At 43.6% G+C, this 21,593-nt stretch overlaps 1 protein-coding gene and 1 non-coding gene across 3 annotated transcripts in view; both read left to right on the forward strand.

The window, feature by feature from the left end:
• The first annotated feature begins 3,059 nt into the window (after positions 1 to 3,059).
• Positions 3,060 to 21,593, forward strand: part of Iars (isoleucine-tRNA synthetase) — a 52,138-nt gene continuing 33,604 nt past the window's right edge. The window contains exons 1-7 of one of the 2 annotated variants that reach the window (NM_172015.3): positions 3,060 to 3,133; positions 8,316 to 8,441; positions 9,087 to 9,243; positions 9,454 to 9,573; positions 11,378 to 11,460; positions 12,424 to 12,541; positions 13,954 to 14,101. In NM_172015.3, the coding sequence (NP_742012.2) occupies positions 8,323 to 8,441; positions 9,087 to 9,243; positions 9,454 to 9,573; positions 11,378 to 11,460; positions 12,424 to 12,541; positions 13,954 to 14,101 (745 nt within the window). In that variant the 5' untranslated portion in view covers positions 3,060 to 3,133; positions 8,316 to 8,322. Of the gene's footprint in view, positions 3,239 to 8,315; positions 8,442 to 9,086; positions 9,244 to 9,453; positions 9,574 to 11,377; positions 11,461 to 12,423; positions 12,542 to 13,953; positions 14,102 to 21,593 lie in introns of both variants that reach the window. The other variant, XM_006516826.2, reaches the window with a different exon arrangement.
• On the forward strand, positions 5,231 to 5,363 carry Gm25394. Its single transcript, XR_003950766.1, has one exon. It is a non-coding gene; the product is annotated as a small nucleolar RNA SNORA84 (small nucleolar RNA).

The following is a 21,593-nucleotide window of genomic DNA, read 5'->3' on the forward strand; positions in this document are numbered from 1 at the left end:
TATACTTATATTTTGAAGACAAATTGCCCGAAATGTGGGATATTCAGACCAACACCTAAGATTTCTGTGAGGACCTGGGAAGAAAGACAGTCCAGTGTGTTCTTGACCTTAGCCTCATCTATTATGGAGTTGGGCCTGTCCCAAAAGTCCAATTAGACATGCGGGTATGAAAAATACTAATTATCTAAAAGACCACTTAGAGTCAGGAGTCAGATCCTAAGCCTAAGATAAGAGTGCAGGTTTGATATTTCACTAAATCTAGCCAAGATTTAACACAGACAGGCCTCCTATTAAAATGGACAGTATAAAAGGGTGTTAGTCCTAAGAGTCTTACTGAGCTATGATGTGCATCTTAGTCAGTGTTGTATTTATTCCTTGAGTACAGAAATCTATTATGATCTGTTCTTGTGTTGTTAGCCATTATTTCTTACTTCCTATGTCACACAGATGCTTGACTCCTATGGGGGGTTGTTGCTTTTAGTAAAATAATATACAGGAACTGGAGAGATGAAATCATTTGGACAAGTTAAAATAGACTACAAAGAACTAAGCAGTTGGAAGACCTGTTGTAGATTTCTGTTTCATGGATTTCAGACTTAGAGATTAAAAGCTATGTGGAAAGATACTTAAACCATATGTCATCATTTCTTAGCAAATGATCCTAGTAAAAGCCACAACTTTGCTCACGTACACTTCATTTGGTTAGGATTTCCTATTCTATAGTCATTGGCGTGCATTAGCTGGAGATAGAGGTTCTGCTTGGATGCCTGGCCCACTCACTGTCTATCCAAGGGCTTCTTTAAAGTGTGGCAATTAGAAGCCAAGGGCAAGTGTTCCCAGAAGCAGGAAACATGCTTCCAGTCTCTGGAAGTCTTGGCCAAAAATAAACTCAGCCACTGGTTCCATTTTCTATAGGTTAAAACAGTGGGAAGAACCAAAGAGCTTGCGTCCATACTTAAATGAGCCAAGGACTCCATTTCAAAGCATTGACAACTGGCCTTCCCCATTCCCAGGTCTCTGTCATGAGATGTAACGTGAGCTGCTGCTTCCAATCGTCATCTCTACAGTTTGCCTATCTTAACTCTGACTACTTGCATTTGCTGTCTTGTTTGGGGCTTTCTGCAGACTTGGCAAGCACTCTATCACTGAACTATATTCTCAGCCAATTTTACCTGACTTGCTCCTAAAAAAAAAAAAAAAAAAAAAAATTACTCTTGAATCCAAGTAGTATTTTGGCCACAGCCAACATCTTCCAGGATTCCTGGAACTGGCTCTGTAGACCAGGCTGGCCTCAAACTCGGAAGTCTGCCTGCCTCTGCCTCCTGAGTATTGGAAATTAAAGGTGTGCACCACCCAACCTTGACAGGTTTTTAGATTTGAGTTGGTTGGTTGGTTGGTTTTGTTTTTGTTGTTTTTTGGTTTTTTTTTTTTTTGTTTGTTTGTTTGTTTTTGAGACAGATTTCTCTGTGTAGCCCTGGCTGTCCTGGAACTCAATTTGTAGACCAGGCTGGCCTCGAACTCAGAAATCCACCTACCTCTGCCTCCCGGGTGCTGGGATTAAAGGCGTGCACTACCACGACCAGCGAAAGTTTTTTAATTACCTATTTTCTAGACGAACTGTTCCTTTACTTCCCAACAGTAGTTTATAGTGTTTCTCAATCCAATTTTTAAACAGCCTGGTCCAGTCTACACTACCTATGGGTACATAAGTTTCTTTCACTTTGTGCAGGGACCTTTGTTCTATTTCTGCACGCTGATCAGAGGATAAACATGAGGTGAACCAATTGGCAATTTAAAGAATGCAAAGCTTAAAAACTCCAAATATTTCTGGTTAATAAGGATACTCATAATTAAGAAAGCAAGAAGCACAGGCAAACACTGCATCTAATTTTCGACACCATAGGGCCTAGAACTGTTGAATAAAACACTCAACAGTTATCAAAATGTTCTAAAACTCGCCGAGATTTCTACTTCATTTAGGCCAAATCCGTTTTTTTGTTTTTGTTTTTCTGTCATTAATAAAATAGGCACTTATTTACCTAATTAACGCTGTCAATTTATCAAGGCCAAAACTTACTTTCACAGACTGGTGTCAACGTTCTCATTTGTTCTAGGCCGGATCCGAAGGGTACTAAGTAGATATGTAATGATACATAAGCAAAATTTTGAAATGAAAAGAACCATTGCAATGACATTCAATAAAGGGTTCAGATTATTGTCAGACCCTCTTCCCTTCTCTTGCCATTTACCACATGGTTAGTAGTCTCCAGGTTAATATGTACTGTTCCCAAAATAATTGTGGGAGTCACTTGTCAGAAGTTTCATATGTAGCATAAATTTTAGATGCCATCACAGCTGGGAATCTAACTCAGTTGGCAGTGTGTGGCTATGGTGCACAAATGGCCGGCTTATCCACCGCACCATATAAAAACAGGCGTGATGGAACATTTCTGTAACTCCCATTGTGGAGGCAGAAAGTTCTGCAGTTCAAGGTCATTCCTTAGCTGCTTAGGAGTTCCGGAGCCAGCAGGAGATACAAGAGACCCTGAGTCTAAACTAATTTTATATGGCGTCAAATGTCCAGATCTCAAATATACTCACATATATTTAATAATATTCACATATATTGACATATATTTAAGAATACTGGGGTTGGAGAGATGGCTCGGAGGTTAGGAGTACTGGCTGCTCTTCCAGAGGTCTCCAGTTCAACCCCAAGCTTTCACCATTCTGGCTTACAACGAATACATGCAGGCAGGAGACTGTGTACAAATAAACAAACCCTTTTAAAAAAGAGAGAGAGAGAGAGTACTGACATATGGACCCAGGACGAAAGGGTGTCTCTCGTTCATAGGCCAAGACTTAGAAGGCAAAAACTTTGCCACATTGAGTAGCCACTGACTTGCCGGGTTAGGGCTCTGGAGCGTCTTCTCCTTCCTTTGCAGGGACGCTCCCATCCTGCTCTGCAGTTATGCACGGACCAATCGCCACACGTGTTGTTTGTAGGTGTTGGATGGCACACGCTGATTGGGCGCCGCGGAGGGGTTGAGCCTGGCACTGTCAGTATTGCATCACCTCCAGACGCGGAACGTGGTCGCAGGCTGCAACCTGAGCGAGCTCTCCGGGTTCCCAGGTAAGCCGCACCCTCTTGTCCTTCTGGGCCGCAGAGTGAGGCCCGCCCGTGTAACAACCTCCAGACAGCACGAGGCGGTGAAAAAGGAGCACGCTGCTTCTCACTGTGAGTGAGCTGCGGGCACAAAGCTATTTCCAGAGAGCTTTCGTGGAGGGAGAGTAACATTGCAGAACTCAGAGCTGCCCGCAGATTCTGGCCTGACTCGTTGGGTGGAGGACTGAGATCCTTAGAAGTACCCCCTTCACTTAGTGGGACCTTGGTGGCTTATGAGCAGGGAGTTGTGAGAATGCAGCGTGACATAGTATCCGAGAGAAGATCGGAATCTGATTGAGGTCACTGCCAAGTTAGGTGTTTTAAAAGAACTAACCTAGGAGTCTTTCTGGAGTCTGGGCTTCTCCCAACTGTGCTGGGATTCGCGTGTACTTATCTCTCGGTACCAAGGTAGGTAGGTTATGCGCTGCACGCTTGTCCTGGGCTCACAGAATCTGCTAATGCAGTTTAAGCTCACTGTTGGCGGCCCTACAGAACAAACTATTGGGGTTTGGAGGTGTGAAGAGATAACTTATCCGGGTCTCCTATAGGCTTGGACTGAAGGTGGGCAGAGATTATACTCCAAGGTTTATATAAATCTATCCTGTCTGGACAGAAGATGAGGGGGTCGTTGTTGTCATTTTGGCTTGGGACGTGTGCGTGATGAATATGTGAGAGAATAACTTCGTTTTCAACCTCATGAATTTGTTCTCTTTTTTACTGTGTTAGAGAAATAAGCCGAAATCATTGAGAAACTCACAGAATGCAAACTAGTGTATCTGAGACTTGCTCTTTTGTTTCTCAGTGTATAGGTAGAAAGTATAGAGTTGGTCTTCTCTAACTACTAGTTCTGCATCTGGGCTTTCAACCAGCCAGTGCTCATGCTATGTGGTTAGGTCTGTAGTAGTGACATGTACTGTACGTGTACAAACGTAATGTCTTGGTCATTATTTCCTAAGCAATATAGTATAGCAATTGTGTATCTAGGATTTAAATGTATTAGGTAGGATAAGTAAAGATTAGTTAAAATACACCGGCAGATGCATGTAAATTATAGGCTAATACTATGTTTATAAGAGAATTAAGCATCCTTGTATTTGGGTGTTCCAACAGATCCTGAATCCAGTACCCCGTGGATGTGGAGGGGCGTTTCTGTTTGACTGGCTTGTGTTTTGTTGTTGTTGTTGTTGATGATGATGATGTCTTAGTCACTTGTTCCTCTGAAGAGACACCCAGAGTGACAATGAAATGCCATTTTTGTGGAACACAGTACACACATGGTACATGAAACATACATGCAGATAATACCTGTGCACATTAGAGAGATGAATAGTGGATCCCTTTAGCAGAGTTAAAAGAGACGTCAGGTGTAAAAAGTAAGATGATGATGTATGCCTCTCCCGTGGAGCCTAGCCTGGCTTCAAATTGTCCTCCTGCCTCAGCCTCCCAAGTGATGGTATGGTAGGTGTGTGTCAACATAAGCAGCAGCACCCATGGCATTGTGGGATACTTTGTCAAGATAAGTTGAGATCATCTTAAGCAAAGGTTGGTGGAAATAGTGTATAAATAGCTAAACGGTCAGGTAAGACTATGGTTCGTAGCTGGAGTGCATGCCTTGTGTGCATAAGGTTCTGGGTTCAAGCCCCAGGCCCCCCAAAGCACACCTGTGAGCTGGAAAGTTGTGGTGCACAGCACACCTTTGATCCCAAGACTCCAGAAGCAGAAGCAGGCTGGGCTCTCACCAAAACAAATAACAAGCAAACACACAAAAACCTAAAACACTTGTAATCCCAACATTCAGGAGGGTACAGGCCACCAGATCAGAAGGTCAGCGTTATCCCCAGCTACCCAAGGAGTTCAAAACCACCCTGAACTCTATGGGACTGCCTCAAAAAGGAAATGAAATCGCAGAGGAGGAAGCAGAGCTAAAATGTCCCGAAGGGACTACAAAATAAGGAAGAAAGGCTTGGATTGTGTGTGGAAGGAAAATGGGTTTCTGTGCATAACCTGGCAGTTTTACCGGCCCTTCTCCACCCACATCTGCCCCCCACCCCCACCCCCCAAACTGCCCTGTGGTTGCTGGAGGCTGTTGTGCAGGTACGGTTCTCCAGTGGATACAATGGGCTAGAAAAACCCTGTGATTTATGCATGGGAGCTGTTTCTTCTCAGCAGCTGCCATAGCCCGGTCATTGGTACATTGTTCTTCCTACAACGGTCTGTGCTGTTGCACCCCGCCTTTGTATTTGCTGGAACAATAGTGTGGTTCTCAGTCTTTGGAGAACAGCAGAGGCAGCATAGGAAGTCCAGTAAAAGCTCTCCTCTTGCTTCCCAGAAAGTTTAGATCTCATGTTCTTAACAGAGGGTGGGGTAGAAATCACTGGATCATCAGGGCACTGTGAGTGATAGTGTTCCAAGTGTGTTCTGAAGGAGCCTCTCCTAGGGATCTAATTTAAGTGCACACATCCTGACCCCTGATGAGTCTGCGCTTCTGATGGCTCCCAAAGTCAGGAGCAGTCACAGCAGGCGATTAGAAGTGGCAAAATGAATGTGTAGACCTAACAGTCTCTTACCAACGTCTTACTCACCGAACCGAAGGACCCTTGGTAAATCAATAAATGCAGAAACCTCTTTCTGTCTTTGAAAGGCTGAATCCTGACGTAGCAGCTGATCCAAAATGCCATGCATCTCTCAGTAATGTCTAATTCTGTGCTCTGGTTGAAATGGACTATTTTAGGTAAATGTCCCACCTGTCTTGTTCTGGTTTTTTTTTTTTTTTTTTTTTTTGGTTTTTAGGTTTTTTTTTCCTATAAAACACTCAAGAGATACTTGAATATGAAAAATTAATTAATGAACATTTAAGAAATATATCTTTGTTTATTTTGCTTGCAAACATTTCTGGTAGCCTCAGGCTTAAACTCCGCTGCTTTCAAGTCTGGTTGAGGTGTGTAGACCTTCTCGCCTAGATCAGCCACACTTGGCTGCTGGGATTCCTGAGAGCATAGGTTTCTGTCTTCTTTGTTCTTTCATCATTAGCAAACCTTTCCCCTTCTTATTGAATTTTGGCTTAAAAATCTGGTCACCAGCTTGTTTAGAATTTAAATGAGAATTTGCACATGTATATTAATAAATAAGGCAGGGTTTTTGTTTGTTTTGAAACAGGATCTCAGTGTATAGTTCTGGCTGGCTTGGAACTCAGTATATAGGCTGGGCTGGCCTTGAACTGCCTGCCTCTGCCTTCCAAGTGCTAGGAGTAAGGTGTGAACCACTGTGTCTGGCCTAAAGTTTTAAAAATACAAAAGAAGGGAAAAGGTGAAGTGTCTTAGTTTGGGTTTCTATTGCTTCCACGAAACACCATGACCAAAAATAAAAAGGGTTTATTTGACTTATATACGTCCATGTCTGTTCATCACTGAAAGAAGTTGAGACAGGAACTCAAACAGGGCAGGGTCCTGGAGGGAGGCAGGAGCTGATGCAGAGGCCGTGGAGGGGTGCTGTTTACTGGCTTGCTCCTCATGGTTTATTCAGCTTGCTTTCTTATATAACCCAGGACCGCCAGCCTAGGGATAGCACCACATACAGTGGGCTGTGTCCTACAGGCCTGCCTACACCCGATCTTACAGAAGCATTTTTTAAACTGAGGTTCCTTTCTCAGATAACTTTAACTTCTGTCAAATTGACATAAAGCCATCTAGCACAAGAAGTGATTGAGGTAAGATATCCCTCTGGCCTCTACAAGCACCAGGACTTAAATGCAAACACCAAGACAACTCCGCAGAGAAGGACTGTGTGGTGGTTTATATATTCTTGGACCAGGGAATGGCACCATTTGGAGGTGTGGCCTTGTTGGAGTAGGTGTGTCACTGTGGGTATGGGCATAAGATCCTCACCCTAGTTGCCTGGAAGTCAGTCTTCCACTAGCAGCCTTTGGATGAAGACGTAGAACTCTCAGCTCCTCCTGTGCCATGCCTGCCTGGATACTGCCATGCTCCCACCTTGATGATAATGGACTGAACCTCTGAACCTGTAAAACAGCCCCAATTAAATGTTGTTTCTTGTAAGACTTGCCTTGGTCATGGTGTCTTTTCACAGCAGTAAAACCCTAAGACTGACTATATCCAGAATTTAGAATTTTTAAAATTCAACCATGAAAAGATAGTCTAACTCAAAGAGGGCAAAGGGCGGATAAACATTAATCGTCAGGTGATATACTCTGGTGAGAAGCACGTGATAAGATGTATGTGCTACCTTGTGCCCTGTGAGGTAGCTCTGATCTGAGGTTAGTGTGGAGTGGCGAGGAGGATACAGAGAAGTGGGTACCCCATTCATTGCTGATGGAATGTAAATGGTACAGTCCCTGTGGAAAACAGTTTGGTGGTTCCTCAGAAAGTTAGAAACTGAGTTACATGCCCTATGAATTCTACTCACAGCTAGCCATATACACAAGAAAGAAAACCTGTCCTTGTAGAACATAACAACCTTCGAAACTAGCCAAAAAGGCAAGTCAATTCAAATATGAAAACTGATGAGCTGATAAATAGTGGCAGAGCTGTATGGACTATGAGTATGTTGTACAGCATGACTGATCCTTCAAAACTAAGCAGAACCACATGTAGGCAATTCATGTGAAAATTTCAGGGTTTGGTGCTGATGGAGGGGTGGTGGTGGTGGTAGGTCTTGTTTGTTTGTTTGTTTGTTTGTTTGTTTGTTTGTTTAAGACAGGGCTTCTCTGTGTAGCCCTGGCTGTCCTAGGACTCACTGTGTAGAACAGGTTGGCCCAGAGGTCCACCTGCCTCCACCTTTCAAGTGCTAAGATTAAAGGCGTGTGTCGCCACCATCCAGCATGAACATATGAAATGTAGACAAATGGTTACAGAGTTAACAAGATTAGTTGCCATGGCTGAACTAGAAAGAATGTGCTTGCTCATGGTTGTGGGGAAAATTGAAAATATTCTGAAGTGGTGATGGTTACATGCCTTTAAATATCCTAAAAATCCTATTCAGCTGACTGTGTATTATATACATCAATAGCCAATAAAACTTTCACTTTAACACACACAGTGTGGACAGTCATGTGTATATGCACTTTAATAATTTGTTAGCCTGCTATTTCTAAATTAAGAATTTCTGTGACTGTTGCAAATTTGATTTCTAGCAACAGAATGGTTCAACAAGTTCCAGAAAACATCAGTTTTCCTGCTGAAGAAGAAAAAATCTTGGAGTTCTGGTCCAAACATAACTGTTTCCAGGAATGCCTCAAACAGTCAAAACTCAGGCCAAAGTACGTGAGTTTCTGCAGTAAAGACAGGCTCCTTACACACAGCCTTCTCTTGTGCTGCACTCCCTTAATGCCCACCCTTCGTTCACCTGTAAGTTCTCAGAGTCTGTGCCTTTCCCTACAGTAGGAATCTGGACAGGAATGGGTGAGTTCCTGGTTGTCAGAAGTCGTAGGAATGGAGATTATTTACCGCTTTGCTTTCTTTCTTGCATTTACAATCATCTCTGCCCTGTGTGGCTGGGTCCTGCAGTATTTCCTGCCTTAGTCTCTATTGCTAGGAAAGACTACTAATGTCAAATCAGTGAATTCCTTATGAACCTTCCCTGTTGGAAAATGTTAGGATGGGCGTCCACTGCCCTGCTTCATTGATGAGGTGCCTCAGGATCACTGGTAACTTGCTTATGTTTTGGAGATAATAAAGGAAGAACAGATGACAGGGTAGCAGTCCCCCCAGCTCTGTCTGAATGGCCTTTGTGAAGGCTGGACCTCCAGTAGATTTCTAGTCATCTATGTCTCTTTTCTAGTCCTGTTGATCCCACTTCCCTACCCCTGAACATTTTACTTTTATATTATAGCTACTTGATACAAAAATCGTCCTGGATGTCTGCCATTTTTAAACAACTTGCTGTATTTTGTATTATCTGTTAGGTTTACCTTCTATGATGGGCCTCCCTTTGCTACTGGACTGCCTCACTATGGACACATACTTGCTGGGACAATCAAAGATATCGTTACGAGATACGCTCACCAGAGCGGGTTTCACGTTGACAGAAGATTCGGGTGGGACTGTCACGGCTTACCTGTGGTACGTCTGAGTCTCCAGTCCTGTGATGTTCTCACTGTCTGTGAATATATCAGGCGTTCCCTTTGAATTCTTTTCTGTATTATTATGTATTGTGTGGTCTCGTGCTAGAGTTTTCTTTGCATGTATTTCTGTTAGCTGTTTTGGTTTCTGTTGCGGCTTACTTGTATTAGGTGTGGCTGTTAGCATAACCATCTTGCTTAATATTTTCAGGAGTACGAAATCGATAAGACACTGGGCATCAAAGGCCCGGAGGATGTGGCCAAAATGGGGATTGCAGAGTACAACAAGCAGTGCCGAGCAATCGTGATGAGATACTCCGCTGAGTGGAAGGTATGCTGGGTACTTTCAGAAGAACGAACAGCAGATCTGGCTTTGATGCGGGACTAGATAGAAATGGCTAAGCACCCTTCATGCTTTTTATGAAATATTCCCCAAAGTATGGCTGCCTGTGTGAGCTTGTGTCACAAGAGGAGCACTACATCCCAGTGTTGCTTTTGGTGTCTGGTTCTTTTTTATTTTTCTCTCTATCCTCTTGCTACAGTCATATTCTCTTTAAAAGTCTCTGTACTTTGGGCTGGAAGGATTGCTTAGCGGTTAAAAGAACGTTGACTGCTCTTCAGAAGGTCCTGAGTTCCAGTCCCAGCAACCACATGGTGGCTCATAACCATGTGTAATGGATATAGGATCTGATACCCTCTTTTGTTATGTCTAAAGCCAGCGACAGTATACTCACTTACTTATATTAAATAAATAAGTCTTTTTTTTTAATGGTCTCTGTATTTATCTCCTGGTGTTCTTGGTGGCCTAACTAATGCTCAAGTCCTTTTCCCCCAGTAGTCTGCATGCTGGAGATACAGGCACTGCCCCGTTCTCTTTCTGGCCCTTCATGCAGTCTGCCATTCCCTCTCCCACAGGGTTCCCCTTAGTGCCCTTCTTTCATGACCCAGAGTGGCTTCGGCTTCTTGGCAGATAGAGTTCACTTTCATGCCTAATCTTGCTGGGGCGAATGCTGCCTTAATGTAGATCTGCTTTTAAAATCTAAATTTTTGTTTCTGATTCCCTCCCCGCCTCCCACCCCAACTTAATATGCAGACCAGACTGGCTCGGAACTCAGAGAGATCTGCCCTCCTCTGCCTCCCGAGTGCTAGGATTAAAGGTGTGCGCCACCATGCTCTACCTGTTTCCAAAACTGTTTCAGTTTGAGAGACTCTAAAGCATATCACTGTCCACCTGGTATGCAGCCATCCCCTATGCCGGCATCTGTCATTTTCCAGCTGCTGACATTGTCAGTAACACAAAGGCAGTTAATCAACATGAACAAAATACCTTCCTCTTGTACCACCCACCCATCTTTCTGACCCTGAAGTCTGTCCAGGATCAGCCACTGCCTTTAGTGGCAAGTCCTCAGTTTCCTTTGATGTACAGCATTGTTTTAGTGTTCCCTTTAGTCTTTTAGGACATGCCACTTTGGGGAGCAGGGGGAGACTGTGGTTGCTAGGGATTGACTCTATGGCGTCGTGCATGTATAACCAATTAGTTATTCGCTTCATTAAGGTGCTGCCTGGCTTTCCCCTTGGTGAAGTTCAGGTTTTGCTTTGCAGTTAATAAGTATCCTATGGGAATACTATTTCTGTTATGCCTTCTCTTATGATACTTTCAGACATTAATTTTAGCAACTGTTGGTAAATTCTTCCTAGCTATAGTTATTTCTCTGATGTTCGCCAAGTAATAGTTGCAAAAGACTTTTATCAATATAATTAATATCTCTGGGCATGGTGGGACACACCCATAATCTTAGTACTGGGAAAACAGAAGGTGGATTATCCTAAATTTGAGGCCAGCTTGGTTTATATTTAACAGCTTTCAAACCAGAAATACACTGTGAATCCTACCCCCTCAATCCATAATGACTTAAGTAATTACTTATATTTAGAAATAACAATATCTACGTATAAGAAATGAATGTTAAGACAACTTGTTAACCTTAGGTGTTGTTTGAAACAATGTTTCAAACATTGTTGGACCATTGATTGATTGTTTGGATTTCCCAAAATACTCATAGGTTGTGATAACAGCAGTAAAAAGTCAATATGGTGTTATCTCCTAATGCTACTCTACCACTCTTGTTTTTAAGTCTACTGTTACCAGACTCGGCCGATGGATCGACTTTGACAATGACTACAAAACACTATACCCACAGTTCATGGAATCAGTCTGGTAGGTTAATTTTAAATTGTAGGAATGATAAACATTGTGTCTCGGGGGTCAGAGGAGGAGGTGCCTGCCTGAAGAAGTTTGTTGACAAGTTCAGTATTTGCTTTTGGAGTAAATGTGATATATATCTTCTAGCTTTTTCTAATGCCATGAAAATGATTTATGCCCCCTCCCCCCGCCCCATTTGTTTCCCCATAAAAATTACATTTGGGCAAATATTCTACTCAAACCCTTACACATTGGGCAAATATTCTACCATTGAGCCCTGTGGGAGAGCATTTAATCCCCTCATTACCGAAGTTGTGGGTAGTGGCCCATAAGCACACTCCAAACAGTAGTAATGCAGGGAGATTATGAGTTCAAGGCCTGCCTGCCTGGGCTACTTACTAAGAAAGACTCTGTCTCACCAAACAAAGTTCCCTAGGGATATTTTAACTCCAGCGAAGGTTTTAACAAAAGAAAAGGCAGAATTGAGTAAGGGTCTGTTGCCTAGTTATTTAAGCATTATTTAAATGTGCCAAAAACCTGAAGAAAAATCCCAAAATGCTACTGGATGTTGGTAAAAAGTTGTTTTATCATAGCTCTAAGAATTTTTAGTGTAAAATCTGTATGCCGATAGTTACAGATTTATTAATTGGTAATGTGTTATGCAGTGAGCACAAGTGTTTGCCTTTCTCCATTGTTATAAATATCTTTCCATGTCAGCAGATGGTGCTGGCGTGTGTACTCCAGCCTTGCCCATGCTAAGACAAGCTCTACCGCTAAGCACCATCCCAGCCTCAGTAATAGCAATTATCATCTACATTTGACTGTTAAGTGTTTCTTACCAACAAGCTCCCAAATGGTGGATTTTTTTAAATCCCCTCTTCTTCACCAGAAGAGAACTGTAGATGTTGGCGTAGAGGTCTGCATCTGAACGGCAGACTTTGGCTCTGTAGTTTCAAGCTCCATCTCTTGCCTTGCCAGGTGGGTCTTCAAGCAGCTGTATGACAAAGGCCTCGTGTACAGAGGCGTGAAGGTCATGCCCTTCTCCACCGCGTGTGGCACTCCACTCTCCAACTTCGAATCTAACCAGAATTACAAGGTGCGTGATGCACTGAGCACTGTAGTCCGTGATGATTGTTGACCAATTACAATGAAGGTGACTGTATCCAGTTGTTCCCAACATGGCTGGTGGTGCCAGATGCCTGTTCCTATGGAGTGCTGATGGTACAACCACTCGCTGCATGGAGGCTGTGCTAGGTTACAGTGGGGTTATTTTCTTCCTGCTGGGTTTATCATGGACTCTGTATGATGGATTCTTTTTGTTTTGGCCATACCGGGTGCCTGCTCTCGTTTGTCTGTCAGTTTTTCCCGGTACTTCTTCAGAGATCCCTGCCTTTGGTGACTTTATATTTTTCCTGGTACCTGTGGCATCCTTTGTGAAAGGTATTGGGAAGGGAATGTAATTGAGATGCTAAGCTGTGTTGCCATCTTTTTGCTGCTACACGGGTCTTGTGTCATTGGTACTGCTCTTTGTCATCTGAAGTAGAGCATCTCAGAACCTGGACTGTCTCGTGTCTCAGGTGTCTATACTCACCCTTCACCTTGGCTAGTTTATGTGACCCTCATTTTTAAAGGGTTGGTAACTCTTTGGAATCTTGTTCGTGTCCAGGTTTGGAAATTGTCACACTTCAGAAGCATTTTCTCATCACGGTAGAGAATGTTTTTCCTGTTCCGTATGATCTTTTTTTTTTTTAAGATTTATTTATTATTATACCTAAGTACACTGTAGCTGTCTTCAGATGCACCAGAAGAGGACATCAGATCTCATTATGGATGGTTGTGAGCCACCATGTGGTTGCTGGGATTTGAACTCTGGACCTTCGGAAGAGCAGTCGGTGCTCTTAACCACTGTGCCATATCTCCAGCCCCTGTATGATCTTTTTAGACCCTGTCAGAGGGCTGGGATGATTCCTCTTTGTCTCCCAATTGCCTTTGTTATTGGCTCATGCATATTTAATAAAATATTTTAAACACATAAAAATATACACTATGATATGCAGAAATAATCTTTATCCAACACAGTTTTGTTATTTAACTCCTTATATACTTGCTGTAGTATAGATGGGTGGAATCGTATAGCTTCCATTCTTGTTGGTTATGAGCCTTAGCCTTTAATGGCTGAGTCTTAATTCATGCCCCTAAGTCTGCTGTTCGGTATTCCTCTTTTTTGTTGTTGGTTTTTTGTTTGGTTTTGTTTGTTTGTTTGTTTGTTTGTTTGTTTTTCAAGACAGGGTTTCTCTGTTTAGCCCTGGTTGTCCTGGAACTCTCTCTCTCTCTGTAGACCAGGCTGGCCTCGAACTCAGAGATACACCTGCCTCAGCTGGGATTAAAGGCGTGAGCCACCACAGCCTGGTGTTCGAGCTCATTTTCATCCTAAAATGTATCTTAGTCCCCTTTCCGTTCAGTTTCCTGTTCTTCTGTGAAACACTGTTTCCCCTCAATGTCTTACAGGATGTTCAGGATCCCTCAGTATTTGTAACATTCCCTTTGGAGGAAGATGAAAATACATCCTTAGTTGCTTGGACAACCACTCCTTGGACTCTACCCAGTAACCTTGCACTATGCGTCAATCCAGAAATACAGTATGTGAAGATCAAAGGTTTGTTGAGCTCATAGTAACTTGTGGTTAGTACTGATGAAGTAATTTTATGTAGATATAAAAGCTTCCGATTTTATATAGATAAAAAACAATTCCATACAAAAGTTTTTACTAAAGACAAGCTTTAAAGACAGGTATAGTGACTCATACCTGTAAGTCTCAGCACACAATAAACTGGCAGGAACACTGAATTTGAGGCTACACCAAGCAACATAGCAAGGTCCTATCCCAAAACAAGGCAGGGTGGCGAAGACAAGAGGAAAGGATGGAACAGGAAGGCAGCCTGAAAAGATGCTTCGCTTCCATTTGAAAGTGACACAGATTTTTATAATTTTCAGTTTTAATGGACATTTTGTACATCATTGACCTGTTCCATGGTAGAGAGTTCTTACGTTCTTAAGCAGGTCCTTCCTTAGAGATTTAGGTAATGGTCAGTACTTTTTGAGCATGTACACTTTTGGATTTGGGAGATTGTAGGGAGGAAAGGAGAGAAAAGCACATTGGGCCGGGTGGGGCCGGGCCGAGGAGCAGTCCGGAGTTGAGCATAAATGGCCTAGTAGTCTGCCTCCGTTGAAAGCAGTATCTGGGTTTGGTGGCACATGTCCCTGGATGTTGGAGGCAGGATGTAGTGGCTATTCCTGGTTGTCAACTTGACAATATTTGGAATGAACTACAATCCGGAATTGGAAGGCTCACCAGTGACCCTTATCTGGAGGCTTGGAGATCCTTATCTGGATCTTGGTTTGAAGATCTTGAGCCATATTGGCTATGGATTCCAGAAGATTGAATCTCCGAGTTTAAGGAACACACCTTTAATCTGGGCTACGCCTTTCATCTGGGATTAAAGGTGTGGTGGAACACACCTTTAATCTGGGCTACACCTTCTGCTGGAGACAATATAAGGACATTGGAAGAAGGGAGTCTAGCTCTTGCTCTTGCTCCTTTGCCTGCTTGCTGCGTGAGACTGAGTAACTGCTAGATCCTTGGACTTCCATTCACAGCTGCGACTGAACAATTGTTGGGAATTCGGCTGCCGACTGTAAGTCATCAATAAATTCCTTTACTATTTAGAGATTATCCATAAGTTCTGTGACTCTAGAGAACCCTGACTAATACAGAAGTTGGTACCAGGAGTGGTTCTAGAGTAACAGAAGTACAAGGATGAATCTTTTAAAATACTGGAATTGGCTTGTTGATCCCCCAGCACTTTCAAATATTGAAACCTCTCCAGATTCTCTCCCTCCTGGGAGCTCAGAGAATTTTGAAGACCCATGGTTGAAACTATATTCCGAACTTAAAGAAGCTAATGCCCTTGATTTTCTTAATGAATTAGGTGATTCAGTGCACAAAGCTTTCTACAAGATGGGGAAAAAATCGAAAAATGATTTTACTGGCTGGCTGCTCTTAGTATCTGTGGAAAAAATGATGAATGAAAGGAAGGAGTTGTGTGATAAAATCGAAAGGCTCCAGACACAAGTAAACGATCTAAAAGTTGCTAAGTGTGTCCTTGAGGAGAATCTTCTCTCTTGTAGCAATAGAGCTCAAGTTGCAGAAAATCAAACAGAAACTCTCATTGTAAGGTTGGCTGAACTACAGAGAAAATTCAAGTCTCAGCCTCAGAGTGTGTCGACAGTTAAAGTAAGGGCTCTAATTGGCAAAGAATGGGATCCTACAACATGGGACGGGGATGTGTGGGAAGACCATGTTGAAGCTGAGAATTTTGAATCCTCAGATTCTCAAGGGTTTGCCCCACCTGAGGAAGTAGTACCCTCAGCCCCACCTCTTGAAATAATGCCTTCCCCACATGAGGAAATTAATTTTGCAGAGTCTGCTCACGGCCCACCAATAGTTTCTTCTAGACCTGTAACCAGACTCAAAGCAAAACAGGCTCCTAGAGGGGAGGTAGAAAGTATAGTCCATGAGGAAATTCGCTACACTACTAAGGAGCTTAATGAGTTTGCTAATTCATTCAAGCAGAAACCTGGTGAATATGTGTGGGAATGGATTTTAAGGGTGTGGGATAAGGGTGGAAGGAACATAAAACTAGAGCAGGCTGAGTTTATTGACATGGGTCCTCTGAGTAGAGATTCTAGGTTTAATACGGAAGCTCGCATAGTTAAAAAAGGTGTCAAAAGTTTGTTTGAATGGTTGGCTGAGGTGTTTATCAAAAGATGGCCTACTGGAAATGACTTGGAGATGCCTGATATTCCGTGGCTTAGTGTTGATGAAGGGATTTTAAGACTTAGGGAAATTGCAATGCTAGAGTGGATATATTGTGTAAAGCATAATTGTCCACAATGGGAAGGTCCAGAAGATATGCCTTTCACCAGCTCTATAAGACGCAAATTGGTGAGAGGGGCACCAGCACATTTGAAGGGTTTTGTTCTTTCCCTTTTCCTTGTGCCAGATCTTAGCATTGGAGATGCTTCTGCTCAATTAGATGAATTAAATTCACTGGGTTTAGTTGGATCCCGAGGTAACAAGGGCCAGGTGGCAGCATTGAATCGCCGGAGACAAGGTGATCCTAGTTATTATAATGGACAGCGTAGACAAAAGAATGTTTATAATAACATACCCAGTAATGGTCAGCACAGGAGAGGTGAAATTTATAATGGCATGACTCGCTTGGACCTTTGGTACTGGCTAATCAATCATGGTGTTTCCAGGAATGAAATACATAGGAAGCCTACTGCATATTTGTTTGATCTGTATAAGCAGAAAAATTCTCAAACAAATGAAAGAAAGGCTACATTAGATCGTGGTAAACAGCAATCTCGGCCAGTGAATCAATTTCCAGACTTGAGACAGTTTGCAGATCCGGAACCCCTTGAATGAAGGGGTGGCCAGGTTCCTCTGAGGAAGGATCTTGATAAGACACTCAAAGGTTTTGCTGTTACCCTTTCTCCAGTTCTTCCCCAGAGGGACCTACGGCCTTTTACAAGGGTAACTGTACACTGGGGAAAAGGAAATAATCAGACTTTTCGGGGTCTGCTGGATACTGGTTCTGAGTTGACACTGATCCCAGGGGATCCCAAGAAACATTGTGGCCCTCCAGTTAAAGTAGGGGCTTATGGAGGGCAGGTGATTAATGGAGTTTTGACTGATGTCCGACTCACAGTAGGTCCAGTAGGTCCCCGGACACATCCTGTGGTGATTTCCCCAGTTCCAGAATGTATAATTGGGATAGATATACTCAGAAATTGGCAGAATTCTCATATTGGTTCCCTGAACTGTAGAGTGAGGGCTATTATGGTTGGAAAGGCCAAATGGAAGCCTTTAGAGTTGCCTCTGCCAAAGAAAATAGTGAATCAAAAACAGTATCGTATTCCTGGAGGAATTGCAGAAATTACTGCCACTATCAAGGACTTGAAAGATGCAGGGGTGGTGGTTCCCACCACATCTCCATTTAACTCTCCTATCTGGCCAGTGCAGAAAACAGATGGATCATGGAGAATGACAGTTGATTACCGAAAACTAAATCAGGTAGTAACTCCAATTGCAGCTGCTGTACCAGATGTAGTTTCCTTACTTGAGCAAATTAACACATCTCCTGGCACCTGGTATGCGGCTATTGATCTGGCAAATGCCTTCTTCTCAGTACCTGTCCATAAGGACCACCAGAAGCAATTTGCTTTCAGTTGGCAAGGCCAACAGTATACCTTCACAGTTTTGCCTCAAGGATATATTAACTCTCCTGCCCTGTGTCATAATTTAGTTAGAAGGGATCTTGATCGTTTGGATCTTCCACAAAATATCACATTGGTGCACTATATTGATGACATTATGCTGATTGGACCAAGTGAGCAGGAAGTAGCAACCACTTTGGACTCATTGGTAACACATATGCGTATCAGAGGATGGGAAATAAATCCAACCAAAATTCAAGGACCATCTACCTCAGTGAAATTCTTAGGAGTCCAGTGGTGTGGGGCATGCAGAGATATTCCTTCTAAGGTGAAAGATAAGTTATTGCACCTGGCCCCTCCTACAACCAAGAAAGAAGCACAACGTTTAGTGGGTCTATTTGGATTCTGGAGACAACACATCCCTCACTTGGGTGTGTTACTTAGGCCTATTTACCAAGTGACTCGGAAAGCTGCTAGCTTTGTGTGGGGCCTGGAACAGGAGAAGGCCCTTCAACAGGTCCAGGCTGCTGTGCAGGCTGCTCTACCACTTGGACCATATGACCCAGCAGATCCGATGGTACTTGAGGTGTCTGTGGCTGATAGAGATGCTGTTTGGAGCCTCTGGCAGGCCCCTGTAGGTGAATCACAGAAAAGGCCTTTGGGATTTTGGAGCAAAGCTCTACCATCATCTGCAGACAACTATTCTCCCTTTGAAAAACAGCTCTTGGCCTGCTATTGGGCCTTAGTGGAAACTGAACGTTTGACAATAGGACACCAAGTTACTATGCGACCTGAACTACCCATCATGAGCTGGGTACTATCAGACCCTGCAAGTCATAAAGTGGGACGCGCACAGCAGCAGTCTATTATCAAATGGAAGTGGTATATACGTGATCGGGCCAGAGCAGGTCCTGAAGGCACAAGCAAGTTACATGAAGAAGTTGCTCAAATGCCTATGGTTTCTACTCCTGTTACAATGCCATCTGCTGCCAAGCATGCACCTATAGCCTCATGGGGTGTTCCCTATGATCAACTGACCGAAGAGGAGAAGACTAGAGCCTGGTTTACTGATGGCTCTGCACGTTATGCAGGCACCACCCAGAAGTGGACAGCTGCAGCATTACAACCCCTTTCTGGGACAACCTTGAAAGACACAGGTGAAGGGAAATCTTCACAGTGGGCAGAACTTCGGGCAGTACACATGGTATTACAGTTTGTTTGTAAGAAGAAGTGGCCAGATGTACGATTATTCACTGACTCATGGGCTGTAGCCAATGGATTGGCTGGATGGTCAGGGACTTGGAAAGATCACAATTGGAAAATTGGTGAGAAAGACATCTGGGGAAGAAGTATGTGGATAGATCTCTCCAAATGGGCAAAGGATGTGAAGATATTTGTGTCCCATGTAAATGCTCACCAAAAGGTGACTTCAGCTGAGGAGGAGTTCAATAATCAAGTGGATAAGATGACCCGTTCTGTGGACAATCAGCCTCTCTCCCCAGCCATCCCTGTCATTGCTCAATGGGCACATGAACAAAGTGGCCATGGTGGTCGAGATGGAGGTTATGCTTGGGCTCAGCAACACGGGCTTCCACTCACCAAAGCTGACCTGGCTACAGCTGCTGCTGATTGCCAGATCTGCCAACAGCAGAAACCGACACTGAGCCCCAGATATGGCACCATTCCTCGAGGTGACCAGCCAGCAACCTGGTGGCAGGTTGACTACATTGGACCACTTCCTTCGTGGAAAGGACAGCGTTTTGTTCTTACTGGAGTAGATACTTATTCTGGTTATGGATTTGCCTTTCCTGCACGTAATGCCTCTGCTAAAACCACCATTCACGGATTGACAGAATGCCTCATCTATCGTCATGGTATTCCACACAGTATTGCTTCTGACCAAGGAACTCATTTCACAGCCAGAGAAGTTCGACAGTGGGCCCACGATCATGGAATACACTGGTCTTACCACATTCCCCATCATCCTGAAGCAGCTGGGCTGATAGAAAGATGGAATGGCCTTTTGAAGACGCAGTTACAGCGCCAATTAGGTGGTAACAGCTTGGAAGGCTGGGGCAGAGTTCTTCAGAAGGCAGTATATGCTTTGAATCAGCGCTCGATATATGGTACAGTTTCACCCATAGCCAGGATTCATGGGTCCAGGAATCAAGGGGTGGAAAAAGGAATAGTTCCACTTACTATCACTCCTAGTGACCCTCTAGGAAAATTTTTGCTTCCTGTCCCCATAACTCTAGGTTCTGCTGGCCTAGAAGTTTTGGCTCCAGAGAGGGGAGTCCTCCTACCAGGAGCTACAACAAACATTCCATTGAACTGGAAGCTCAGACTTCCCCCTGGTCATTTTGGGCTTCTAATGCCCTTAAACCAACAGGCTAAAAAAGGAATAACAGTGTTAGGAGGGGTGATAGATCCAGATTACCATGGAGAAATTGGATTACCTCTTCACAATGGTGGTAAGCAAGATTATGTCTGGAGTGTAGGAGATCCCTTAGGGCGCCTCTTAGTACTACCATGTCCTGTGATTAAAGTCAATGGGAAACTACAACAGCCTAATCCAAGCAGGATGACAAAGAACGCAGATCCATCAGGAATGAAGGTATGGGTCAATCCTCCAGGAAAAGAGCCAAGACCTGCTGAGGTGCTGGCTGAAGGAGAAGGAAATACAGAATGGGTAGTAGAGGAAGGTAGTTATAAATACCAATTAAGGCCACGTAACCAGTTGCAGAAACGAGGATTATAAAGTAATATGAATGCCCATTGTAAATTTACTAATGCGTTTGCGATTGTACGAGGGATAGTTATATCATGTTAGGCGTATTTACAACCTTGTTATTGTTTCATGTGAACATGAGATATTATTTGTGTCAAGTTGACAAGGGGTGGATTGTAGTGGCTATTCCTGGTTGTCAACTTGACAATATTTGGAATGAACTACAATCCGGAATTGGAAGGCTCACCAGTGACCCTTATCTGGAGGCTTGGAGATCCTTATCTGGATCTTGGTTTGAAGATCTTGAGCCATATTGGCTATGGATTCCAGAAGATTGAATCTCCGAGTTTAAGGAACACACCTTTAATCTGGGCTACGCCTTTCATCTGGGATTAAAGGTGTGGTGGAACACACCTTTAATCTGGGCTACACCTTCTGCTGGAGACAATATAAGGACATTGGAAGAAGGGAGTCTAGCTCTTGCTCTTGCTCCTTTGCCTGCTTGCTGCGTGAGACTGAGTAACTGCTAGATCCTTGGACTTCCATTCACAGCTGCGACTGAACAATTGTTGGGAATTCGGCTGCCGACTGTAAGTCATCAATAAATTCCTTTACTATTTAGAGATTATCCATAAGTTCTGTGACTCTAGAGAACCCTGACTAATACACAGGACAATAGAGTTTTTAGCCAGCCTTGCCTACCTGAGACCTTGTCTCAGAAAAGGAGAACAGGGGAGGAAGAGGAGCTGAGAGCAGTGAAGACGGGTGCTCGTTCAGACCCTGTGTTTGTGTCGACCCTGTTCATAGCAGCAGCCAAGACATGGAAGCTGCCGTGTAGGTGCATGGGGAACGTAATCCATCTTAAAATGTGTGTGGGCGGCCTTATTTGGTTTCTTCCTGAACCTTGGAGATGCCTGTTGAGAATAGCTGTTGTCCATATAGCTGCCATATAGGTGCCCTACTCTGGGTCTGTAGTTGCTTCCCTAAGGGAGGTTTGATGCCATTGGGACTTTCCCCATGGCAACAGTGAGTCAGTGGGGCATTAGGGGGTTTTGGACAGATGTTGCAAACATAACTCTTGACTGTGTGCACACATGCACACCACTCCCATACTTACATACTTTGTCTTGTTCTTGTC

The sequence above is a fragment of the Mus musculus genome, chromosome 13 (assembly GCF_000001635.26).
Source record: "Mus musculus strain C57BL/6J chromosome 13, GRCm38.p6 C57BL/6J".
Classification (NCBI taxonomy): domain Eukaryota; kingdom Metazoa; phylum Chordata; class Mammalia; order Rodentia; family Muridae; genus Mus; species Mus musculus.